The 19,755-nt window shown below is 39.5% G+C and overlaps 1 protein-coding gene across 1 annotated transcript in view; it reads left to right on the top strand.

Annotated features, from left to right (window-relative positions):
* Nucleotides 1-19,755, top strand: part of LOC109932738 (protein quaking-like) — a 464,330-nt gene that overhangs the window by 297,456 nt on the left and 147,119 nt on the right. The window contains exon 5 of the mRNA XM_048600943.1: nucleotides 12,520-12,663. Coding sequence (XP_048456900.1) covers nucleotides 12,520-12,663 — 144 coding nt within the window. The remainder of the gene's footprint in view (nucleotides 1-12,519; nucleotides 12,664-19,755) is intronic.

The raw sequence follows: 19,755 nt of genomic DNA on the forward strand, positions 1-19,755 counted from the left end.
CAGAGTGACACACAAGCCCACATCAACCCTACAACAAGTGCTCACCCAAACCAAGGACCCACTCCCCGCCATGGACAGAACCAATGTCATCTACAAGATCCCCTGCAGAGACTGCGAGAAACACTACATCGGACAAACAGGAAGGAAACTAACAACAAGAGTACAAGAACACCAACCGGCTACAAAAAGATACGACCAATACTCACTCATCTCAATCCACATGGACAAGGAGAACCACGACTTTGAGTGGGACAACACCAAGATCCTGGGACAGGCTAGGCAGAGACAAGCACGAGAATTCCTGGAAGCATGGCACTCCCCGAAGCATGCTATTAATAAACACATTGAACTCGACCCCATATACATTCCACTACGGAGGAAACCCGGAAGTGAGGCAATCCATCGCAACGGACCCCAGAGTTTAAAAACCAGGTGGGAAAACACACCAACGCTTCATCAGAGGCTGCACTGAGGATGTTACCAAGCATGGTAACGAAACGTCTTCGGAACAACAAACCAGCTCGGCGAGCCAACCAACCTCAACACTCACGACCTAAGCTACAGAAATACTCCAAAACCTTAAGACAAGCTGTTTTACACTGTCCTGTATTGTATTCCAACTTGCGAACAAACTCCAGAACAAAACCTGTTTGCAATCTGTGATACGCTTTTGTAAATGTCCTGGTATCCCTCCCTTACTAATGCACTTTACATTTTCCAATGACAGATATTAGGCTAATTGGCCTATGGTTTCCTGCTTTCTATCGCCTTCCCTTCTTGACCACGGGCATCACATTATCAGTTTTCCAATATGTTGGAACTCTCCTGGAATATTTTGATGAAAGTTTCTATTACCTCTGCAACCATATGTTAGAATTTAAGACCATAAGACACAGGAGCAGAATTAGGCCATTCGGCCTATCGAGTTTTCTCTATCATTTGATCACAACTGATATGTTTCTCCTCCCCATACTCCCAGTTCTCCCTGGAACCCTTGATCCCTTTTCCAATCTGGAACCTATCTATCTTCAGCTTAAATACATTCAATGACTTGGCCTCCGACAGCCTTCTGTGGCAATGGGCTCCATATATTGACCACCCACTAGCTAAAGAAATTCCTCATCTTAGTTCTAAAGTGTCATCCCTTCTCGTTGAGACTGTGCCCTCGCGTCCTACTCTCTCCTGCTAGTAAAATCTTTTCTCCATGTCCACTGTATCCAGGCCTGTCAGTATTCTGTAAGTTTAAATGAGATTCCTTCCTCATATTTTTAAACTTTATAGAGTACAGACCCAGAATCCTCAACTGCTCCTTATGTGACAAACCCTTTATCCCCAGGATTATTCTTGTAAACCTCCTCTGGACCCCCTCTAATGCCAGCACATCCTTCCTTAGAAATGAGGCCCAAAACTGCTCTCAAAATTCCAAATGTGGTTTGACTAGGATGTTATACAGCCTCAGCAGTACATCTCTTCTCTTGTATTCCAACATTGCATTTACCTTCATAACTGCCAACTGAATGCTCATGTTACACTTAAGAGAATCCTGAACTAGAACTCTTTGTGCTTCAGATTTTTGAGGCTGTTTTCTGTTTAGAAAATAATCTATGCCTGTATTCATCCCACTAAGGTTCAAAACCTCACAATATGCCACATTGTATTCCATCTGCCACTTCTTTGCCCACTCTCCTAGCCTCCCCATGTCCTACACAGCCTCCCCGTTTCATCAACTCTACCTGTCCTTTCATCTATTTTCATGTCAGCTACAAGCTTAGCAACAATACTATCAGTTCCTTCTTCCAGATTGTTAATGTATAACAAGAATAGTTATGGACCCAACGCCGACTACTGTAGAACTCCACTAGTCACTGGATACTGTACTGAAAAAGACTCCTTTATCCCTACTCTCTGCCTTCTGCCAATCAGCCATGCTAGTACCTTGCCCCTTACACTATGAGCTCCTACCTTATTTAGTAGCATCCTGTGTGGCACCTTGTCAAAGCCTTTTTGGAAATCCAAATAGATCACGTCCTCTGGCAGTCCTTCGCCTAACTTGCTCATTACCTCATCAAAGAATTCCAACAGATTCTCCAGACATGACCTCCCCTTGACAGTGCAGTGTTGACTCAGTCCTATTTTACCATTCACTTCCAAGTACCCCGCAATCTCATTGTTAACAATGGATTTAAAAACCTTACCAACGACCAAGGTCAGACTAACTGGCCTATAATTTCCTGTCTTCTGCCTTCCACCATTCTTAAAGAGGGGTGTTACATCAGCCACTTTTCAGTCCTCTGGAACCCTCCCTGACTCCAGCGATTCCTGAAACATCACCACCAATGCCTCTACAGTCTCCTCAGCTACTTCCTTCAGATGTCTGAGGTGTAGTCTGGACTATCCAAGTAATATATCCACTTTCAGTCCTTTCAGTTTCCCTAGCACTTTCTCCTTAGAGATGGCCACTACACTTACTCCTGCTTCCTGACTCCCTTGAAGTTCTGGTGTGCTGCAGGTGTCTTCCACTAAAAATTAATGCAAATTACCTCTTCGGTTCCACCACCATTTCTTTGTTCCCCATTATACATCACCAGCTTCGTTTTCCAGTGGTCCATAAGTGCACTCTTGTCCCTCTCTTACCTTTTATATATCTTAAAAAAGGCTTTTCCAATCTTCTTTTATATTATTGACTGGCTTGCTCTCAAATTCCATCTTTTGCCTTCTATTTTTTTTTAAGTTATCCTCTGCTGTTTTTTTTTAAAGGCTTCCCAGTCCTCTGGCTTCCCACTGATCTTCATATTGTTTGCTTTTTCTTTTGTTTTTATGCTGGTTGCCTTGTCCTTCCCATAGTATGTTTCCTTTTCCTTAGAATGAATTTCTGCTATGCATCCCGAATTAGCCCCAGAAACTCCTACCATTGCTACTTTATTGTCTTCCCTGCTAGCCTGCCCTTCCAATCAACTCTGACCAGCTCCTCCCTTATGTCTTTGTAGTTACCTCAACTTCTCCCTCTCAAACTCCAGGGTGAATTCTATCACATTATGGCCAGTAGCGGTTCCTTCACCTTAAGCTCCTTAATTAAGTTTGCCTCATTACAAATCACCAAATCCAGAATTGCATGTTCCCCAGTGGGCTGTACAACAAGCTGCTCCAGGAAAAGCCGTCTCTCAGACATTCCACGAATTCCGTTTCTTGAGATCTTCTACCAAACTGATTTTCCTAATACACCTGCATATTGAAGGCCCCATCATTATTGTAATAGAGCCTTTCTTACGTCCTGTTTTTTCTATCTCCTAATTTATTTTCTTCCCCACATTCTGACTACTGCTAGGGGGCCTATACATAACTCCCATCAGGGTCTTTTCTCCTTTTGCAGTACCTCACATAGATTCTATGCCTTCCAACTCTATATCACTTCTTACTATCAATTTAATTTAATTTCTTACTTATAAGGCAACCCTTCCCCCTCTGCTCTTCTATGTGTCCTTTTGATAAGATGTGTATCCTTGGATATATAGTCCTGTGCCCCGATCCCATGCTGTGTCTCAGCGATACCCACAACATCTCACCTGCCAGTTTCAGTCTGTGTTTACCTTGTCTTGTATACTGCTTGCATTTAAGTACAACAACTTCATCCTGCATTGGCAGCCCACTTCTCCTTGTTGTCGCCTTATCTGCTGTGCCTGAAGTTAGATGCATAATTTTATATATAGATATATACTTTAAAATGCAGGTCTGCACTTCTCAACTGCAGTTGGAATCTCACCAACACCTACAATGTTGCTGCTAGGCTACTTTGCACATAGGAACAGGCACCTGTTTTATGCATTAGAAAAGGATGCATCTTAGGCTCTTAGCTTGTTTTCTTAGGCTTGTTAACTTTGCACTTACTTGGGCAATCACAGCACCTCTGCCTTGCCTTGCCTTTTAGTGCAGAAAAAAAACTAGGCAGCTTGAAATACTTGCCAGCGCTTAGCAGCTAAAGGGTGGACATATTGGACTACAATCCTGTGCTACACATCTTAAGCATGTGGCACTGGTTTACAGTGACATAAATGCTGCATGTGCTTCAATGAAGTAGCCATTTCTGAAATTCTAAGGGTAGAGTCATTAATCCAATCAAGGCTCAATCAGGTCTGGCCTTGTTCAGGAAAGATGGTGAGCTGTCCAGAGTGAGTGAGTAGGAAATGCAAAGAGTATAAAGGGTTAGTGGTTTGGAGTTGGGGGGGTGGTGTTGGGAGGTGAATGGTTGGGTGAGAGCAGTTGAGGGAACTAAGAGGGGTAGCTCATGACCTTTAGTTGCAGCAGCATTAAAGTGAGCGTGAAGTCGCAGAGAGTATATAGTGACCCTTAATCATTTCTGGATCTACCCTGTCAAGTTCCTAAGAATCTTTTATATTTCAGTTAGTCACCTCTCATTCTTCTCTACTCCAACAAGTACAGGTTCAACTTAATGAATACTTCCTCATAAGACATCCTTTCGCACCTGGTATCAGCTCGTGAACCTTCTCTGGATTTCTCTAATGCTATTAAATCTCCCCTTTTATAAGGACCCCAGAATTTTTGATCATATTCAAGCTGTGATCTTGTATAATTTTTGTAAAGCCTCCTTACTTTTATACTCAACTCCTTTTGAAATAAAGGCCAATGTTCCATTTGCCTTCCCTGCTAGTTGCTGAACTTGGATGGTAGCTTATGTGATTCATGCAGGAGGACTTCCAACTCCATCTCTTCTGTAGCTTTCTACAGTCTTTCTCTATTTAAATAATATTCACTCCTCTATTCTTCCTGCCAAGAGCATAACCTCACATTTTCCCACATTGCATTCAATATACTCCTGTATGTCTCATTGTATCCTCCTGGCATCATAGTAATTAGTCTGGTGAACCTTCACTGCACTCTTTTGAAAAGTATGTCCTTTTTTTCATAATGGGACCAAAACTGCTTTTAATACTCCCGAGTATGTTCTCACCAAGGTTCTGTATAATTAAGCAAGACATCTTCACTTATACTCAAATCCTTTTGTGATAAAGGCCAACATATAATTTGCCTTTCTAATTGCTTTCTGCACCTGCGTAATAGTTTTCAGAGAACATTGATACTCAGTGACTTTAGACACCAACATTTCCCAATCTCTTGCCATTTAAGAAATACTCTGCACCTCTATTCCTCCAATCAAAATGGATCACATCATACCTGAAATCATATACAATTTATTATCCCTACCATATTCTTTCCCACTGTCAGCCTGTCCAAATCTCCTTAAAGTTTTTTGCATTATCCTTGCACATACTTTAATTTCGTCAAAGGATGTAAAACATGGGCCAGCATTTGTTGCCCATCCCTTCTTGCTCATGGATAGAACTAGATAGCTTGCTAGACCATTTCAGATTTAAGAGGGTAGTTAAGAGTCATCCACATTTATATGAATCCAGAGTCACATCTAGGCCAGGCCAGACCAGGAAAGGATGGTAGTTTCTTTCCCTAAGAAACCAGATTGGTTTTTATAACAACCAACAATGGTTAGACTTTAATTTCAGATTTTTATTTTTGTTGTATTCATCTCTTGGTGGAATTCAAATCAGGGTGCCCAGTACATTGCCTGGATCTCTGGATTGTATGTCTAGCAACAATACCACTAGTTCATCATCTATCAGTAGGGAACTGGTTACACATAGCTTGAGGCTAACCACTCCATAAGCAATGGTGCAGTTGCAGAAGTTCGCCGAGGCCCTGCCTCCTCAAGGTGCTTCCTTCTGCACCACATGCTTGCCTTCTATCCAACTGAACTAACTGACTCCTCTTCCATATAGACTTGTGTCATCTGCAAACTTGGAAATGTTATCTTGCTCTCCAAAGCCAAATCATTGATACAGATTGTGAGGTACTAGGACCCAGGCCCTGATTCTCACGGTACTCCGTGGTTAGTCAACCTGAGAATGATCCATTTGTTCCAACTCTGTTTTCTTTCCGTTAAGTAATCCTCAGTCCATGCCAGTATGTTGTGACTGATCCAATGTGCTCGTATTTTTATTTCCTGTATGAGACCTGATGGAAAGCTTTCTGAAAATCCAAATACACTGCATTCACAGTTTTCCCCTTTGTCTATTTTGCTGGTAACATCTTACAAAAAAAGTTTTGTCAAACATGATTTCCCCTTTCATAAATTCATCATGACTGCTCAATCAGATAATTATTTTCTAAGTGTCCAATGATCATATCCCTTTCCCTACTGTTGATGTCAGGCTAACAAGTCTGTTGTTCCCTGTTTCCTCCTTTCTTTTCTTAAATATTAAGATTACATCCGCAACCTTCCAATCTGCAGGCACAGTTCCAGAAACTATGGAACTTTGAATGATGATGATGAATGCACATTCAATCATAAACACCAAAATAAAGCCACAACATAATATTGGCTAAGTAGTGGTCTCTCCGGAAACTGCTCTGTGATGTTGAATGTGGTAGTTGTCAGTGATTAAAGTGTGTTGTGTACAGGAGCAAAATTTTGTGCATATTAGGTTCTATTAGAACCCTCACTGACTTTTCATTATTTTTATTTTAATCAATTTTGGTTTGGAGCTGTGCCCTGAACAGTGGATTGCAAATGACCTTTGGACTGTGGACCCAGCTTGTATCAAAACAAAGAGAGAATATTTATTTGTTTATTTATGAGACCAGGTCTGGAAGTTAATTGCATGTTGGTTCTTGATTGAAAGGTTCTCCAGACACATCAACACTGGCAAAGAACTGTTGTTTAAACAGATAGCACAGTTTGGCCAAATGTGATGTCACTACCTGGGACGAGGTTCCAGCAAATCTGGAAAGGCCTTATGCTCAAGCAGATTGCAGATGTTGAATAGTAACTGGGACCTCACGGAGTGACAATCAGTCTGGCAGAGACAGGCCAAAGTTTGAACTGGATTTTGGACTGTGTTCTCTTTGAGGAATTTGGCTTTTGATGCTACACGTGAAGATTTGAAAGCTCACTCCCTAATGTCCTCTTATTAGCTATTGGAAGTTCAGAGAATAGAAACTCAGTTATAAAGAACACTGACTTCTTCTGAGTGAACTGAAAAGGTGGCCCTGATAGACATCTTCGAAATTCAACCAAGAAACAATCAGCTCTGCCTGTTGACAGTGCATCATGAAAACCACATGAGTAATCCAATCAGTTTTGTTATTTTCTTTTGTTTACCCCTTAGTGAGGTTATTTGTCTCTTGTCTTCTCTGTGAAATGAGGCTAAAAACAAATGCTGTTGGATTAAATCATAGACATCAATTGTATTCCTTTGTTCATTTTTGCTCAGCTGAAGTTACTTGATTGTTAATAAATTCTTGAGTCTTTTGTTTAAGCTACAAAACAGATGTCCAGTATTGATTATTTGCAGAGTCAGGGATACGTTCTTCAAAAAGTCTGGTTAGGAATCATTGGGGTCAATTTTGAAGGTCTTTGGAAGGTTTTAATTTTACTGTGTCATGAATACAGAAGTAGGAGAGCTGATTTTATTTGGTCGTCTGCATGTCATAGCAGTCAAAGGTTTGCTCGCAGTAAATTAATTCAATGTTGATATCTTGTATTGATATTAACTTCTCCTAATTCAACCATAAATAAGATTGCCTGAAAATGTGTTTTAATTTCAAACTGTCATGTTTCCTGTTTCCTCGGCAATAATTCTGGTAGTTTCTGAAATTAACAACTTGCTTTGAATTATATGCCGTTGTCCTTTGGACTTATGCCACATTGAAACTGAACTGCACTGGACAGGAAATCTACTTTCCTCAAAACTCTTGGAATAGCTTAGGCAATAATTTGAAATATTTTATTCATAGAATAGGATTTATTCAAAGAATCATAGAATCCTTGTAGGCAATTCGGCCTATCAAGTCTGCATTGACTGTCTGAAGAGCATCCCACCCAAAACCAGCCCCCACCTAACCCCGTAACCCCATTACCATGACTAATCCATCTAATGGCAGCTCATTTTACATAATTCCTGTTTTTTTAAGCTTTCCATTAAAATCACCAGAAATAAAAATTGGAAAACCTGTAGAACAGACTGCCCAATTTGCTGTCAACCATTTTACAGTATGGAACATCAAAATCCACTGGTAAACAAAGCTGTCATTCTGCTTGAGAGCAAACAGTGCTGTTTCATTGTTCAGTCCAGATCCTTGTAAATTTATGAACAAGAATGAAGATCTCAACAGAACCACAATTTCATCATTACACAAAATGTATTCAGCCTATCATTTGTGACAAGAGTTGTACATCTGCATTGGCTCTGGAAGAGACTGATGGTAACAGTAAGCAACTGAATGCAGATCTGTCCTCTAGATGCAGAATGTGTATTAAATTTGAGTTCTGTCAGACCAAAGTGATTCTGTTCAGGTTTTGAAACTTGTCAGTAGAGTATAGGTTAGTACAGGAGGATTGTGGGCAATAAGATTTTTTTACACAGCTACTTTGCGATGCAGAGTGATACCAACAGTGTGGATTCAGTTATCACACTGGCTCAGGTTACCATGAATGACTTTCCTTCTCAACTTCCCCTCATCTCAGGCATGGTGACCCTCAGGTTAAACCACCAGCAGTCATCTCTGTCTAATGAGAAAGCAGCCCTGTGTTCTGATAGGACTTTACCTTATTTACCATTTAACTCCAAAATGTGAATATAACACAAAACCTGAGGAACCTTGTATTATCTTCAATCATAAAAGCTGGATCAATGTTTTACTAATTTCACATACATTTCTTAAGTTAGTGTGAAATTTTTTTGGAAGCTTGGGAAGCCACTTCTTTTGAGTCACTGCCACGTAGTTCTGGTTTTTTTGCAAAAGCAACTCTGCAGGTTTAGTGCAATTTGAAACAATCTTGAAGACCAGGACTAATTACCCACAATTTTCAGGTTTGACATCATGTAAAGGTGTGGAATATGTGATCACTATTTGGCCAATAACATTGTGCTTTTCCAAGAGTATGACATTTTTATAAACATTTATTATGTGTTAGAAAAAGCCATTTGTATGGAGGACACATGTGTTGCAACATTTTATCTTCCACAATATACCCAGTGGGAAGAATTCCAATAAAGGCCATCAAGAACGATGCCAAGATTGTAGGAAATTTTGGATCACCAATACCCACCTTCAAAACAAAAGACAGAATTCTTTTAATGGAGCAGTCATTTTAACATACAGCAGCCATCATACACTATATTGAATAAAATAGATTTTAGTTGTTATGACTTAGAGCAGACTTGTATACGAACTCCTTACTTCTTAATGGTGTTCATACTCGAGGAATACCAATGTCCTTTAAGTATTGAATTTCATTTTTTTCTACTTCAGGATTATACTCAGGCACAAAAACTTAATTCTGACGTTTACTTTTAAAGGGAAACACAGTCGGTTCTGCTATAACGCGATAGTTGCGTTCCTGCGCAACATCATGTTATAGAAAATCACACTAAAGAAATAATGGGGCCTATGGGAAAAATGGGGTTGGGGCAGACCACCAAAAAAATCACTAAAAATCGCTCAAAAATCACACAAAAGCCTAACACAAAGGATAGCACAGTTTGAATAAATGTTTAATTCATATCTAGCAATGAAATAAAAGTAAATTAACACCTTACCTTGAAAAAATGTCAAGATGACTTGATAGAGGAGGAGGTTCTAGGTTGCTCTGTTGTTAAAGCAGGGTCTGAGGGTCATTATAATCATCATCGCCTTCAGGTGCAGTTGTGGTTGCAGGGTTAGGGTGAAAAATAGTTAATCCAGAAGTGGATGGCTGTGGTTCATTGTTTTCTGACTGTTTCTTGGGGGTTGGCTTAAAAAAGACATCCAGTTTTTGCTGATTTACACTTTTTCTTCTTCCATGAAGAAGCTGTTCACAGGGTGCCAATTAAGATTTTATTCGATGAACTGCTGTTTTCTGCATTGTAATCATTGTCCTGTAAGAGCTGCAACTGCTTCTTAATTTCCCTCAGGATAGAAGACAAAACAAAAGTGGAAAGCCCTCGTGGCGCTGCATCCTGGACTACTACTTCATCTCCAGCTTCCACTTCCCCCTCAGCAACAAGTTGTTGTAGATCAGCTGGAGAGAGGTCTTCACAGTGGGACTCAAATAGCTCTTCAACATTCTCATTCTCCACTTCTTCAAATCCAACTTGCTTTGCAAGATCAACACAATGTTCTTTGATTCTTGGGAGCTCCTGTGATGGATCAAAGCCTTTAAAATCTTGAAAAAAATCTGGAAGAAGCTTCCGCCAGACTGCATGCAAATAGTCCTTACTGACATCACCTCAGGTGTCCACAATAATGTCATCTGCATTCTTGATGTTAAAGCTCTTCCAAAATTGAAGAACACTGTCCTTATCCACCTCAGTGGCTGTAGTCAGCCTCTTAAATATGCGCCTTATATAATAAGCTTTAAAAGCTTCTATTGCACCCTCGTGCAAGGGTGGAAGGAGAGAAGTTGTGTTTGGGGGTAGAAATAGCACTTTGATGTTTTCAGAAAACTCACCAATGGTGGGAGGTTGGCTTGGCACATTGTCCAGGATAAGGAAAATCTTGAAATCCAAATTTTTTTTCCTACAATATTTTCTAAAAACATCTTCCAAAACATCAACAATAAGATCACAAAAAAATTGCCCCATCATCCAACCTCTTTTGCTTGACCTAAAGCAGACTTAAGGTAACATTTCATGCTCACGGGTTGGTACACCACCACAGGCTTGAAATTATCACAATGCCAGCGTGGAGACTTTTGGACACTAACATTGCGCGTAGTCAGGACAAAGCGCACAAAACGATCATGTGATGTCGGCACGGAGCCTCTTTCAGCGCTAACATTGTGCATGCGAAGGACGAAGCCTGTGAAATGATCATGTCATGTCGACATGTACTGCGCGCAACGATGGAATCAAGTTGTAGCCAACACAAATTTGTGTTTTTGAAATAGCGTTCTCCGGTTTGTCAGTAGCATTATAGCCAATTTGCATTGCCGGAACACATGTAATAACAGATATGACAGTTTTCTAAATGAAAAAGTTCTGAACTTTCTCTGGTTTCCATTGATACCCTGCTAATGTCTTAGAATTATATAAAGAAAAGGTGCATATATTACAGCATTTATTACTTTCATTCATTAGTGCCTACCTTTCCATTAGCAAGAAATGAGTGGGCACAATAATTTATAACAGCAAGGTTATTATTAGGTTAAGGATAATTTCTCCTAATTGTATTTATTTCCATAAATTATTACTGTAATTTGACAAATTACTAATTAATATATAATTTATGATCCCAGAAGTCAAGACATAACTGAGAAATCAATATTTTATACAAATCACAAAGTCATGGTAGTAATTTTTGGATTGGTTAAATAAGTATGTGTAAAATATTCATTTTTCTTGACTGCCAACTTCATTAATCAGCCAAAGGAGCCTAAATAGATTTGACACAAGGGAATGACAGAAGTCACATTGCAGTCCAGTACAGTCCCCTGTATCATTTGTCACCGACATTCTGCAGAGCCCTGCGGAGTAGTACCATCTCATGAGATGTCGGAGCAGAATTTTGTTCACAAGTTTGTTTGGGCTTCAGTCTCCCTACTTGAAATATAGAATTATTATCAAAATTCAGAATGAACATTTTGGACAACACTTTCCATTTGCTGAATGCTCTACAGTAGTAAAAATAGGTGAACAAGAGAAAATTAAATCATATGATAAGAAAAATTATCTCCTGCATCCTTGCAATATGGTTTTGATCATACCATGCAGTCATTTTTAATGCACAAAAGAAAATTTTAATTTCAGATATAAAATCATCTGAAACTCAAAACGGAACTGAAAGCTTACGTTAACATCAATTTCAAAACATTTAAGTTCCAGAATAACTGAATCTTCAATTGGTCAACTGGGACATTATTAGACCTTAACAAGGCGAAGGATTATGTTTTATAACAAATTGACTGGAGTGAAAACATTCCAAATCAAAATAAACAATCTTTCACAATAATTCCAACAGAAGTAAAGTGTAGTTATTTTAAATGAATGGCTTATCATACACACAGATTAAGTAAGGCTTCTGACACAGATATTTCTTGTGGGAAACGTTGCATCATGGATTATTTAAAGTGGTAATTTGTGTGGAGATGATGGAAGCACATGCAAAGGTTTAGAAATGTGAATGCATGCATTTCATCCTAAACTTGGTGATGCATTTTAATGCTTCCGCGTCTTATACTATTGAGTTGTAGGATCATCTTTTCTCTACCTGTGACCTTGGAAGTTGGAAGAAGGTTCCAAGCACAGGATATATTTTCATGGGTTACTCCTGTGGGATTCGTTATATGTGACCAATTACAGAATACCGTAGGTAGCAGCATTGAAAAATGATCTATGTTCATCTTTTTAGTGGAACTAGAATTAATTGGGCATGAAAAAACCATAAATAAAAAGACTGACTTCTGTTTTGTTTTTGATTTTTAAACCCTTTTTTGGCCTGTTGGTGTTACAGGAGGAACAAAATAGAGGCAAACCCAACTGGGAACACCTAAATGAAGACTTGCATGTATTAATCACTGTGGAAGATGCTCAGAACAGAGCAGAAATAAAGCTAAAGAGGGCAGTGGAGGAAGTTAAAAAGTTGCTTGTACCAGCGGTAAGTGCCTTCAACTACAGATTGTAATTTCCCCCATGTAACTTATTTAATTTACTTGCTCAAAGTCACAGCAGTTGACTAAAATGTACAAACAAGAATTTTATAAAAGGGAGATTTCTTTTTTTCTCTCTCGTGTTAGTGTTTTCCACTTGTCTCTGAAGGCATTATCTACCAGTCAGGCTGTCATTTGCTGCATTCCATCTAAAATTGGTGGTATGGTGGTCAGTGAAGATTATCTAAGATCACAAAGAGATCTTGATCAATTGGGTCCATGGGTTTAGGAGTGGCAGAAAGACTTTAATTTGGATAAATGAGAGGTATTGAGTTTTGGTAATACAAACAAGGACAGGATTTACACAATTACTGGTTGGACCCTGGGTAGTGTTGTAGAACAGAGAGACCTAGGGGTTCAGGTACATAATTCTTTGAAGTTTGCGTCACAGAGTGTCAGAGTTGGGATGTCGTGTTAAGATTGTACAAGATATTGGTGAAGCCTCTTCTGGAGTACTGTGTGCAGTTCTGATAATTTTGTCATAGGACAGATATTACTAAACTAGAGAGGTTCAGAAAAAATTTGCCAGGATGTCACCAGGAATGCAGGTTTGAGATATAAAAATAGACTGGAAGGACTGGGGCTTCTTTCACTGGAATGTAGGAGGTTATTGAGGTTTATACAATCGTGACGGATGTAGATAAGGTGAATGACAAGGGTTTTTTCCCTAGGGTGGGGGAGTTCAAAACTAGAGAGTACATTTTTAAGGTGAGAAGAGAAGGATTTAGAAAGAACATGAGTGGCAGCTTTTTTTTTTATGCAGAGAGTGGTTTGTGTGTGAAATGAACTGCCGGAGAAAGTGGTGGATGCAAGTACAGTTACAACATAAAAAAGACATTTGGATAAGTTCATGAATTGGAAATGTTTGGAAGGAAACGGGCCAAGCGCAGGCAGGTGGGACTAGTTTAATTTGGAACATGGTCAGCATGGACTGATTGGACCAAAGGGTCTGTTTTCATGCTGTATGACTATCCAACAGTTGGAACTAATCATTGTTCATGTGAAAATCTTGACAACAAATGTTAGCAAGTTTGCTTGCTGGTATCAGAGGTGAGTATATCCTTCCTCTGATTTTATAGATCCAGCATGGGTTGTTGTTTGATGCAAAAGATATTTTGTTCTTTCCTGATGTAAAGTATAACATATTGGGACTGTCTTGCATTTAAAACATTACCAACTTGTGAGGCCACTTTTAATGATATGTTGGTTTGTGCTTGCAATCCACAAAACCACTCTGTTCCTGCTAACAGTTCCATTTACGTGAGGTGAAATTCTCAGAAATGCAGAAAGATAATGGTCACTTTATATGCGTAAAACAGATGCTTAAACACCCAATAAGTCAGAATGTAGGTGGTGCTCGTTCTGTGGCCAAAATGCCATATCATATGGCACTATACATTAAGTGTCTGTAGATATGGAATGAAACTGGTTTGATCCGTTGCAGTGGCAAGTTGCCTGCTTCAATCCACTTCTTCAGACCAGCAGCCAAACCTCATGGGACTTTTAAGGTTATCACCTGAAAGCTGGGTCTAAGATTTTTGGCTTTGCTTATTGTGTTTGTTGTTGCAACTACATGTAGAGAAGGAATTGACTCCCCTTTTTTTAATCCCCTCTTGATTCGTCACAACACATGTTTTTATTTCTTTTTAGCACAGAGCTATCACACTTCACTTGAAATATAGTTCACAAGAAAATTAAGGAGCTAATTACCAAGGTTTCCTTCAGTGAAAGAAAGAGGAATTTTATTCTCTACCATCCCCATGGAAAAATAGTAAAAATGTGACATCAAGCATACAAACACAAAATAAAAAGTTTAAAAGGGAGACTGTCTGGTACAGGAAAGTAGGATAACGGATACATAGTTTATATGCTTTCCGTCCTGAAGAATTAAATTTTGAACCTGAGACACAGTTGCTTAATTGTTGACAAGTATCCTCAGCAGTGCTGAGTTTTGTAGATATCCTTGAGTTTTTGTAGAGTGGTTGTTTCCCCAGTTTACTTTCTCACAGGGACTTTTTTTTGAATGATGATGAAAACAGGCAGGGTGAGAGAGAGAATCTTCCAAGTTCTTGCTTACAAATCTATTTTGATTATCTCTGTTCTGATGTTGAAAAGCAGCTGTTGAACCATAGTTCAGCGTATAATCCCGAGTGTGCCTGTCCAAGTCGGCTGACTGGCAGTCATGTAATTCATCTCTGAATATGTGAAATTATCAAATAAATGTGAATTAAAACACAAGTTGTGAATGTCTTGATGCTGACTTGGTTGTCTGGTTTCAATGTCTTTAGATTCAAATCATATTTTTAGCTTAGACAGTTTGAGGCAAACTTTGTGAGGCCCACGATCAGGTCCATGTTTCTTTCTTTCTAAAATCTGTTTAAGATTTCGGGTTTAATGATCAGATTTGATGGTCCATATTTTCCACTATCTTAACAAAATGCGAATGCCCTTCACTCTATGTTAAACCTGTAGGCTGATGGCAGTTGCCACTGTTTCTAGACCAGTCACGAGAGAGCATCTAAATTGACCTATTAGGCTGCCCCACACATGAACAGTGACCTACCTATAGGGCCATGACTTACACCACAGCTTACCAGCTCTGCCTTAATGTTGAGACAGCTCAATTTGCCCTTGTCCTGCAACAAACCTCATTGGGTCCAGCACAAGATGACACCTCAATTTAGGTTCAATTCAATTTCAGCTGAGTTCATTCTCTCGGCTAATAAGTTGCTTAGTCAGCAACAAGTTTTTTAATCGATACTACTTATCAATGGCTTTGGTTGAGGAACAGTCATCTTGGTGTGAGCTAGTTTGTTCATGGAAGGGAAATTTTTAAAAAAATGCTGACGGGCAAAACACATGATGAAACTATTGTTACAATGATTGGGATTCATCTGGTACCTCAATGACTTTTCAATTTAGCTTCCATGAATTTATTTAAGGGAATATCTGGATGTAATTTTATTCCACTTGTGTTTTTTTTGTATGAGTGGAATTGGTAAGTAGGAGGAAAACTGATGTAACATAATTTAATTACTTAAACTACCCTGTGAAACACATGAAAGTAACTCCAGTTGAGGGCTTAAGATTTTGCTATAGCTATAAAGACTAATTAGCTCTGTCATCTTGTGACTGGATTTTTAATTTAGTCTAATGTTTTGCAGGAGGAGTTGTTATGAACACTGTACTGATACTTTTGAAATAAAATTCAAATTTCCAGTCAATAACTGAAAGAATATTGCAACAGAATTTCACACCTTAAGATGTTTGCTCTCATAAAAGACTTGAAGCATTATTAAATGTCTTTACAGGTAATTTACCCTTTAAACCTCAAAACAGAATACAGTTAATTAAGTAAACACTCGGTCCAAAATGACTCTTATCTCCCAATAGTTCACTTCTGTGATTTTTCTTTCTCAACCACATAATTTCTAACCCAGAATTGTTTGTCACAGTAAGAATATTCCAAGAGATTTTTACTCTTGTCAAGTGAGGCAAATCTCCCAGCTTTGATTAACACTTGACAAATGTCATCTTTTCAATCTGGGCATAAGCATCCACCTATATCTGGGCACTGAACCGTAGAAACTTTGGGCCTGTACCTATTCTGCCTTTCAGACCCGAGCAGACCATCTTGACTATGCTTTACAGGGATATTTTATGAAAGCTTGGAACCCAATATTATAGTGTGCCTTCCCATTCCAAAGCCTAGCTCCTTGGTATCATGAATCAAGGCAGCCCTATATCAAAAGAAATTAATTATTATGCTTGGGAACTAAATTTTCTTTCAACATGGAACTAAACGTTTGAAACCAAACTGTTTATAACTTCATTTTCTCAACAGCTTTCTGAGATTTTGGAGACCGTTGATCCACTGCTGCTAAGTGGAAATACTTTGTACCTTATTCCCAATGACTCATTCTGGGCTCCTTTTAAACTTTCACCATCAATCCACAGAGGCATATTTCTCACATATCTCATGGCACCTTCATTTTATTCTAAATGCAAAGAGACACCCCCAAAACATAGTCTCATAAATTTCATGATTGAAACAGAACTAGGTTACTTTATGAAAGTTCATGAAATACTATTTAGAAACTCTGAAATTGGACACAGCCATGCGTAGCTTTAAGTTAAGAAGGGAGTAGCTTAGTTTTAGTTTCATTTTGAGTTCTGAGAGTTGTGCCAGTTTGTCTGGAACTGTGTTTACATGAATTTAAAAGAGGCTATAAAAAAAAGCCCTTGTGGAGAAAAGTTCAGTATTTCAGAAAGCAAGGGTAGAGCACAGGAAAGAAGTTGAACTGTTCCCAAGCAACAAGAGTCCTATGATGCAGTGAGACAGAAGCAATCCTTTTAGAAAGAGATAACCAGCCAGCTGGTTAGTGAGTATGCAAGTTTCTTTCATTAGAGAAAAGCAGTCATTCAGGGAGAAAAGGCTTGTGATATTGGTTGTACAACTTAACAGTCTCCAGAACAGACAGGGCAAGAAGAAGGCTGACGGCTTAGAAGTTAGCAAGAAAGTTCCAGAAACAGAAGGCTTTGAGGTGTCAGAGAGGAAGATCTCTGACAGTGCAATTGAATGCATGCATTTAAGGAACGCATGTTGAGGAGTAAACTGTGCTAGTTAGTTATTTAAGGGTCTCACAAAGAAAAATTAACTAAAGAAGACAGCATTGAGTGAATGCAGATGTTTGCTGGAAAGAAACCAAGTATAACCTTTGCTAACATTTAAGAAAGTAAAGTGATGGAAGGTGTCATCAACAGTGCTATCAAGCAGCACCTGCTTAGCAATAAACTGTGGAGGAACACCCAGTTTGCTCCTGACCTGATTACAGCCTTGATTCAAATGTGGACAAAAGAGCTGAATTCCAGAGGTGAGGTAAGAGTGACACCCCTTGGCATCAAGGAAAATTGGAATCAATGGCTGTCAGGGGGAAAAATCTGCTGGCACGTAGGAAGATAGTTGCAGTTGTTGGAGGCCAGTTATCTTAGCCCCAGGACATCTCTGCAGGCGTTCCTCAGGGTAATGTCCTAGGCCCACCCATCTTCAACAGCTTCATTAATGACCTTGCCCCTGTCACAAGGTCAGAAATAGGGATGATCAACAATTGTTGCACAATGTTTAGCACTACTTGTGACTACTCGGATATATTGAAGCAGTCCACATTCAAATGCAACAAGATCTGGATAATATCCAGACTAGGGCTGACAAGTGGCAAGTAACACAATGCCACATGAATGCCAAGCAATGACCATGTCCAATACGAGGCAATCTAACCACTGCCCTTTGATATTTAATGGTGCCCAACATGACTGAATCCCCCACTATCAAATCCTGAGGGTAACCATTAACCGGAAACTCAACTGGACTTGTCACATAAACACAGTGCTTACACGAACAGGTTAGTGGCTAGGAATATTGCGGCAAGTGAAGCACCTCCTGACTCCCCAAGGCCTGCCCACCATCTAGAAGGCGCAAGTCAGGAGTGCGATGGAATACTTGTGGCACGATACCATTCAGCCCATCAAGTCTGCACTGACCTACCAGGGAGTATCCACCCAGACCCAACCCCCGCACCCTGCATTTACTGTGGCTAACCCACTTAGCCTGTACATACCTGGGATCTATGGGGCAATTTACCACGGCTAATCCACCTAGCCTGCACATCTTTGGACTACGAGAGGAAACTGCAGCACCTGGTGGAAACCCATGTAAACACAGGGAAACATGCAAGCTCCACACAGACCATGACCAAGGCTGGAATTGAACTTGGGTCCCTAGTGCTGTGAGGTAGCAGTGCTAATCACTGAGCCACCATATTATCCTGCGGCATTGTGAATACATGTTCACTCTGTCCACATCTACCATTATTTTCTAACTATCCTGTTATCATATCATTATAATACATTTTCACAACTATCTAGTTGCATTATCTATCTATTTGGATAGATGGAGCTCTTAATACCACATATGGGATTCTAAGTTTTGTAAATCATGGCATAGACCATAAGAGCAATGATGTTAAGGTGAATTTATCCAAGAAGTTGGTTAAGCCTTAGTTGGTGTTCTGGACACCTTGCCATATAAAGGATATGATATGCATTGGAAAGAGTGCAGAAAAGGTTTACAGGAATAATTCCAGGAATGAGACATTTTTGTCATAACATCTCCAATCCTTCCTCACTATTACTTGGAGAGGTGAAGGCTAAGAGGAGACTTGATACAAGGTTTCTAACTCATGGGGGATTTGGACAGATTGTACAGGGAAAAACTTCCCACTTATAAACTAATGGTGAACCAGAGGACGCAGCTTCAAGTTGTTTGCAAATAAAGAAAATGTGAGATGAGAAAAATATTTTTCACACAACAAGTAGTTATGGAATGCATTGTCTGGACATGTGAAAGAGGTAGGTTCAAGTGAGGCATTCAAGAGGACTTTGGATCATTATTTAAATAGGAGGAATGTACAGGGTAATAGAGATCGGCACAAAGTTAAAATACTCAGAGAGCCTGTGTCAGAAACATGGGCTGAATGGCGTCCTGTGCCATGCAGTTCTATGATTCTATGACATACTGACTTTTTTACTTATTCCAAAGTGGATAACTTTACACATTCACATTTTATTCCCTTCATTCTGTTCTAACTTGTTCACTTATCCTGTCCAAATCTTCTTTGCATCCTCCTTGCAATTTATATTCTCACCTAGTTTTGTATCATCAGCAAATTTGAAAATATTACATTGGCCCCTATATTCACATCACTTACTGAATCCCCCACTAGCAACATCCTGGGGGTAACCATTAACCAGAAACTCAACTAGACTTGTCACATAAACACAGTGGCTCCACAAACAGGTCAGAAGCTAGGAACATTGTGGCAAGTAACTTACCTCCTGACTCCCCGGTTGTGAAGAGCTGTTGCCCCAGCACTGATCTTGCAGTACCCCACTGATAGCAGCTAGTCAGCTTGTAAATGACTACTTATTCCTATTCTGTTTCCTCTCTTCACAATTCGTAATCTAATCTCATACGCTCTGAT

The sequence above is a fragment of the Rhincodon typus genome, chromosome 9 (genome assembly GCF_021869965.1).
Source record: "Rhincodon typus isolate 14 chromosome 9, sRhiTyp1.1, whole genome shotgun sequence".
In the NCBI taxonomy this organism is placed as follows: domain Eukaryota; kingdom Metazoa; phylum Chordata; class Chondrichthyes; order Orectolobiformes; family Rhincodontidae; genus Rhincodon; species Rhincodon typus.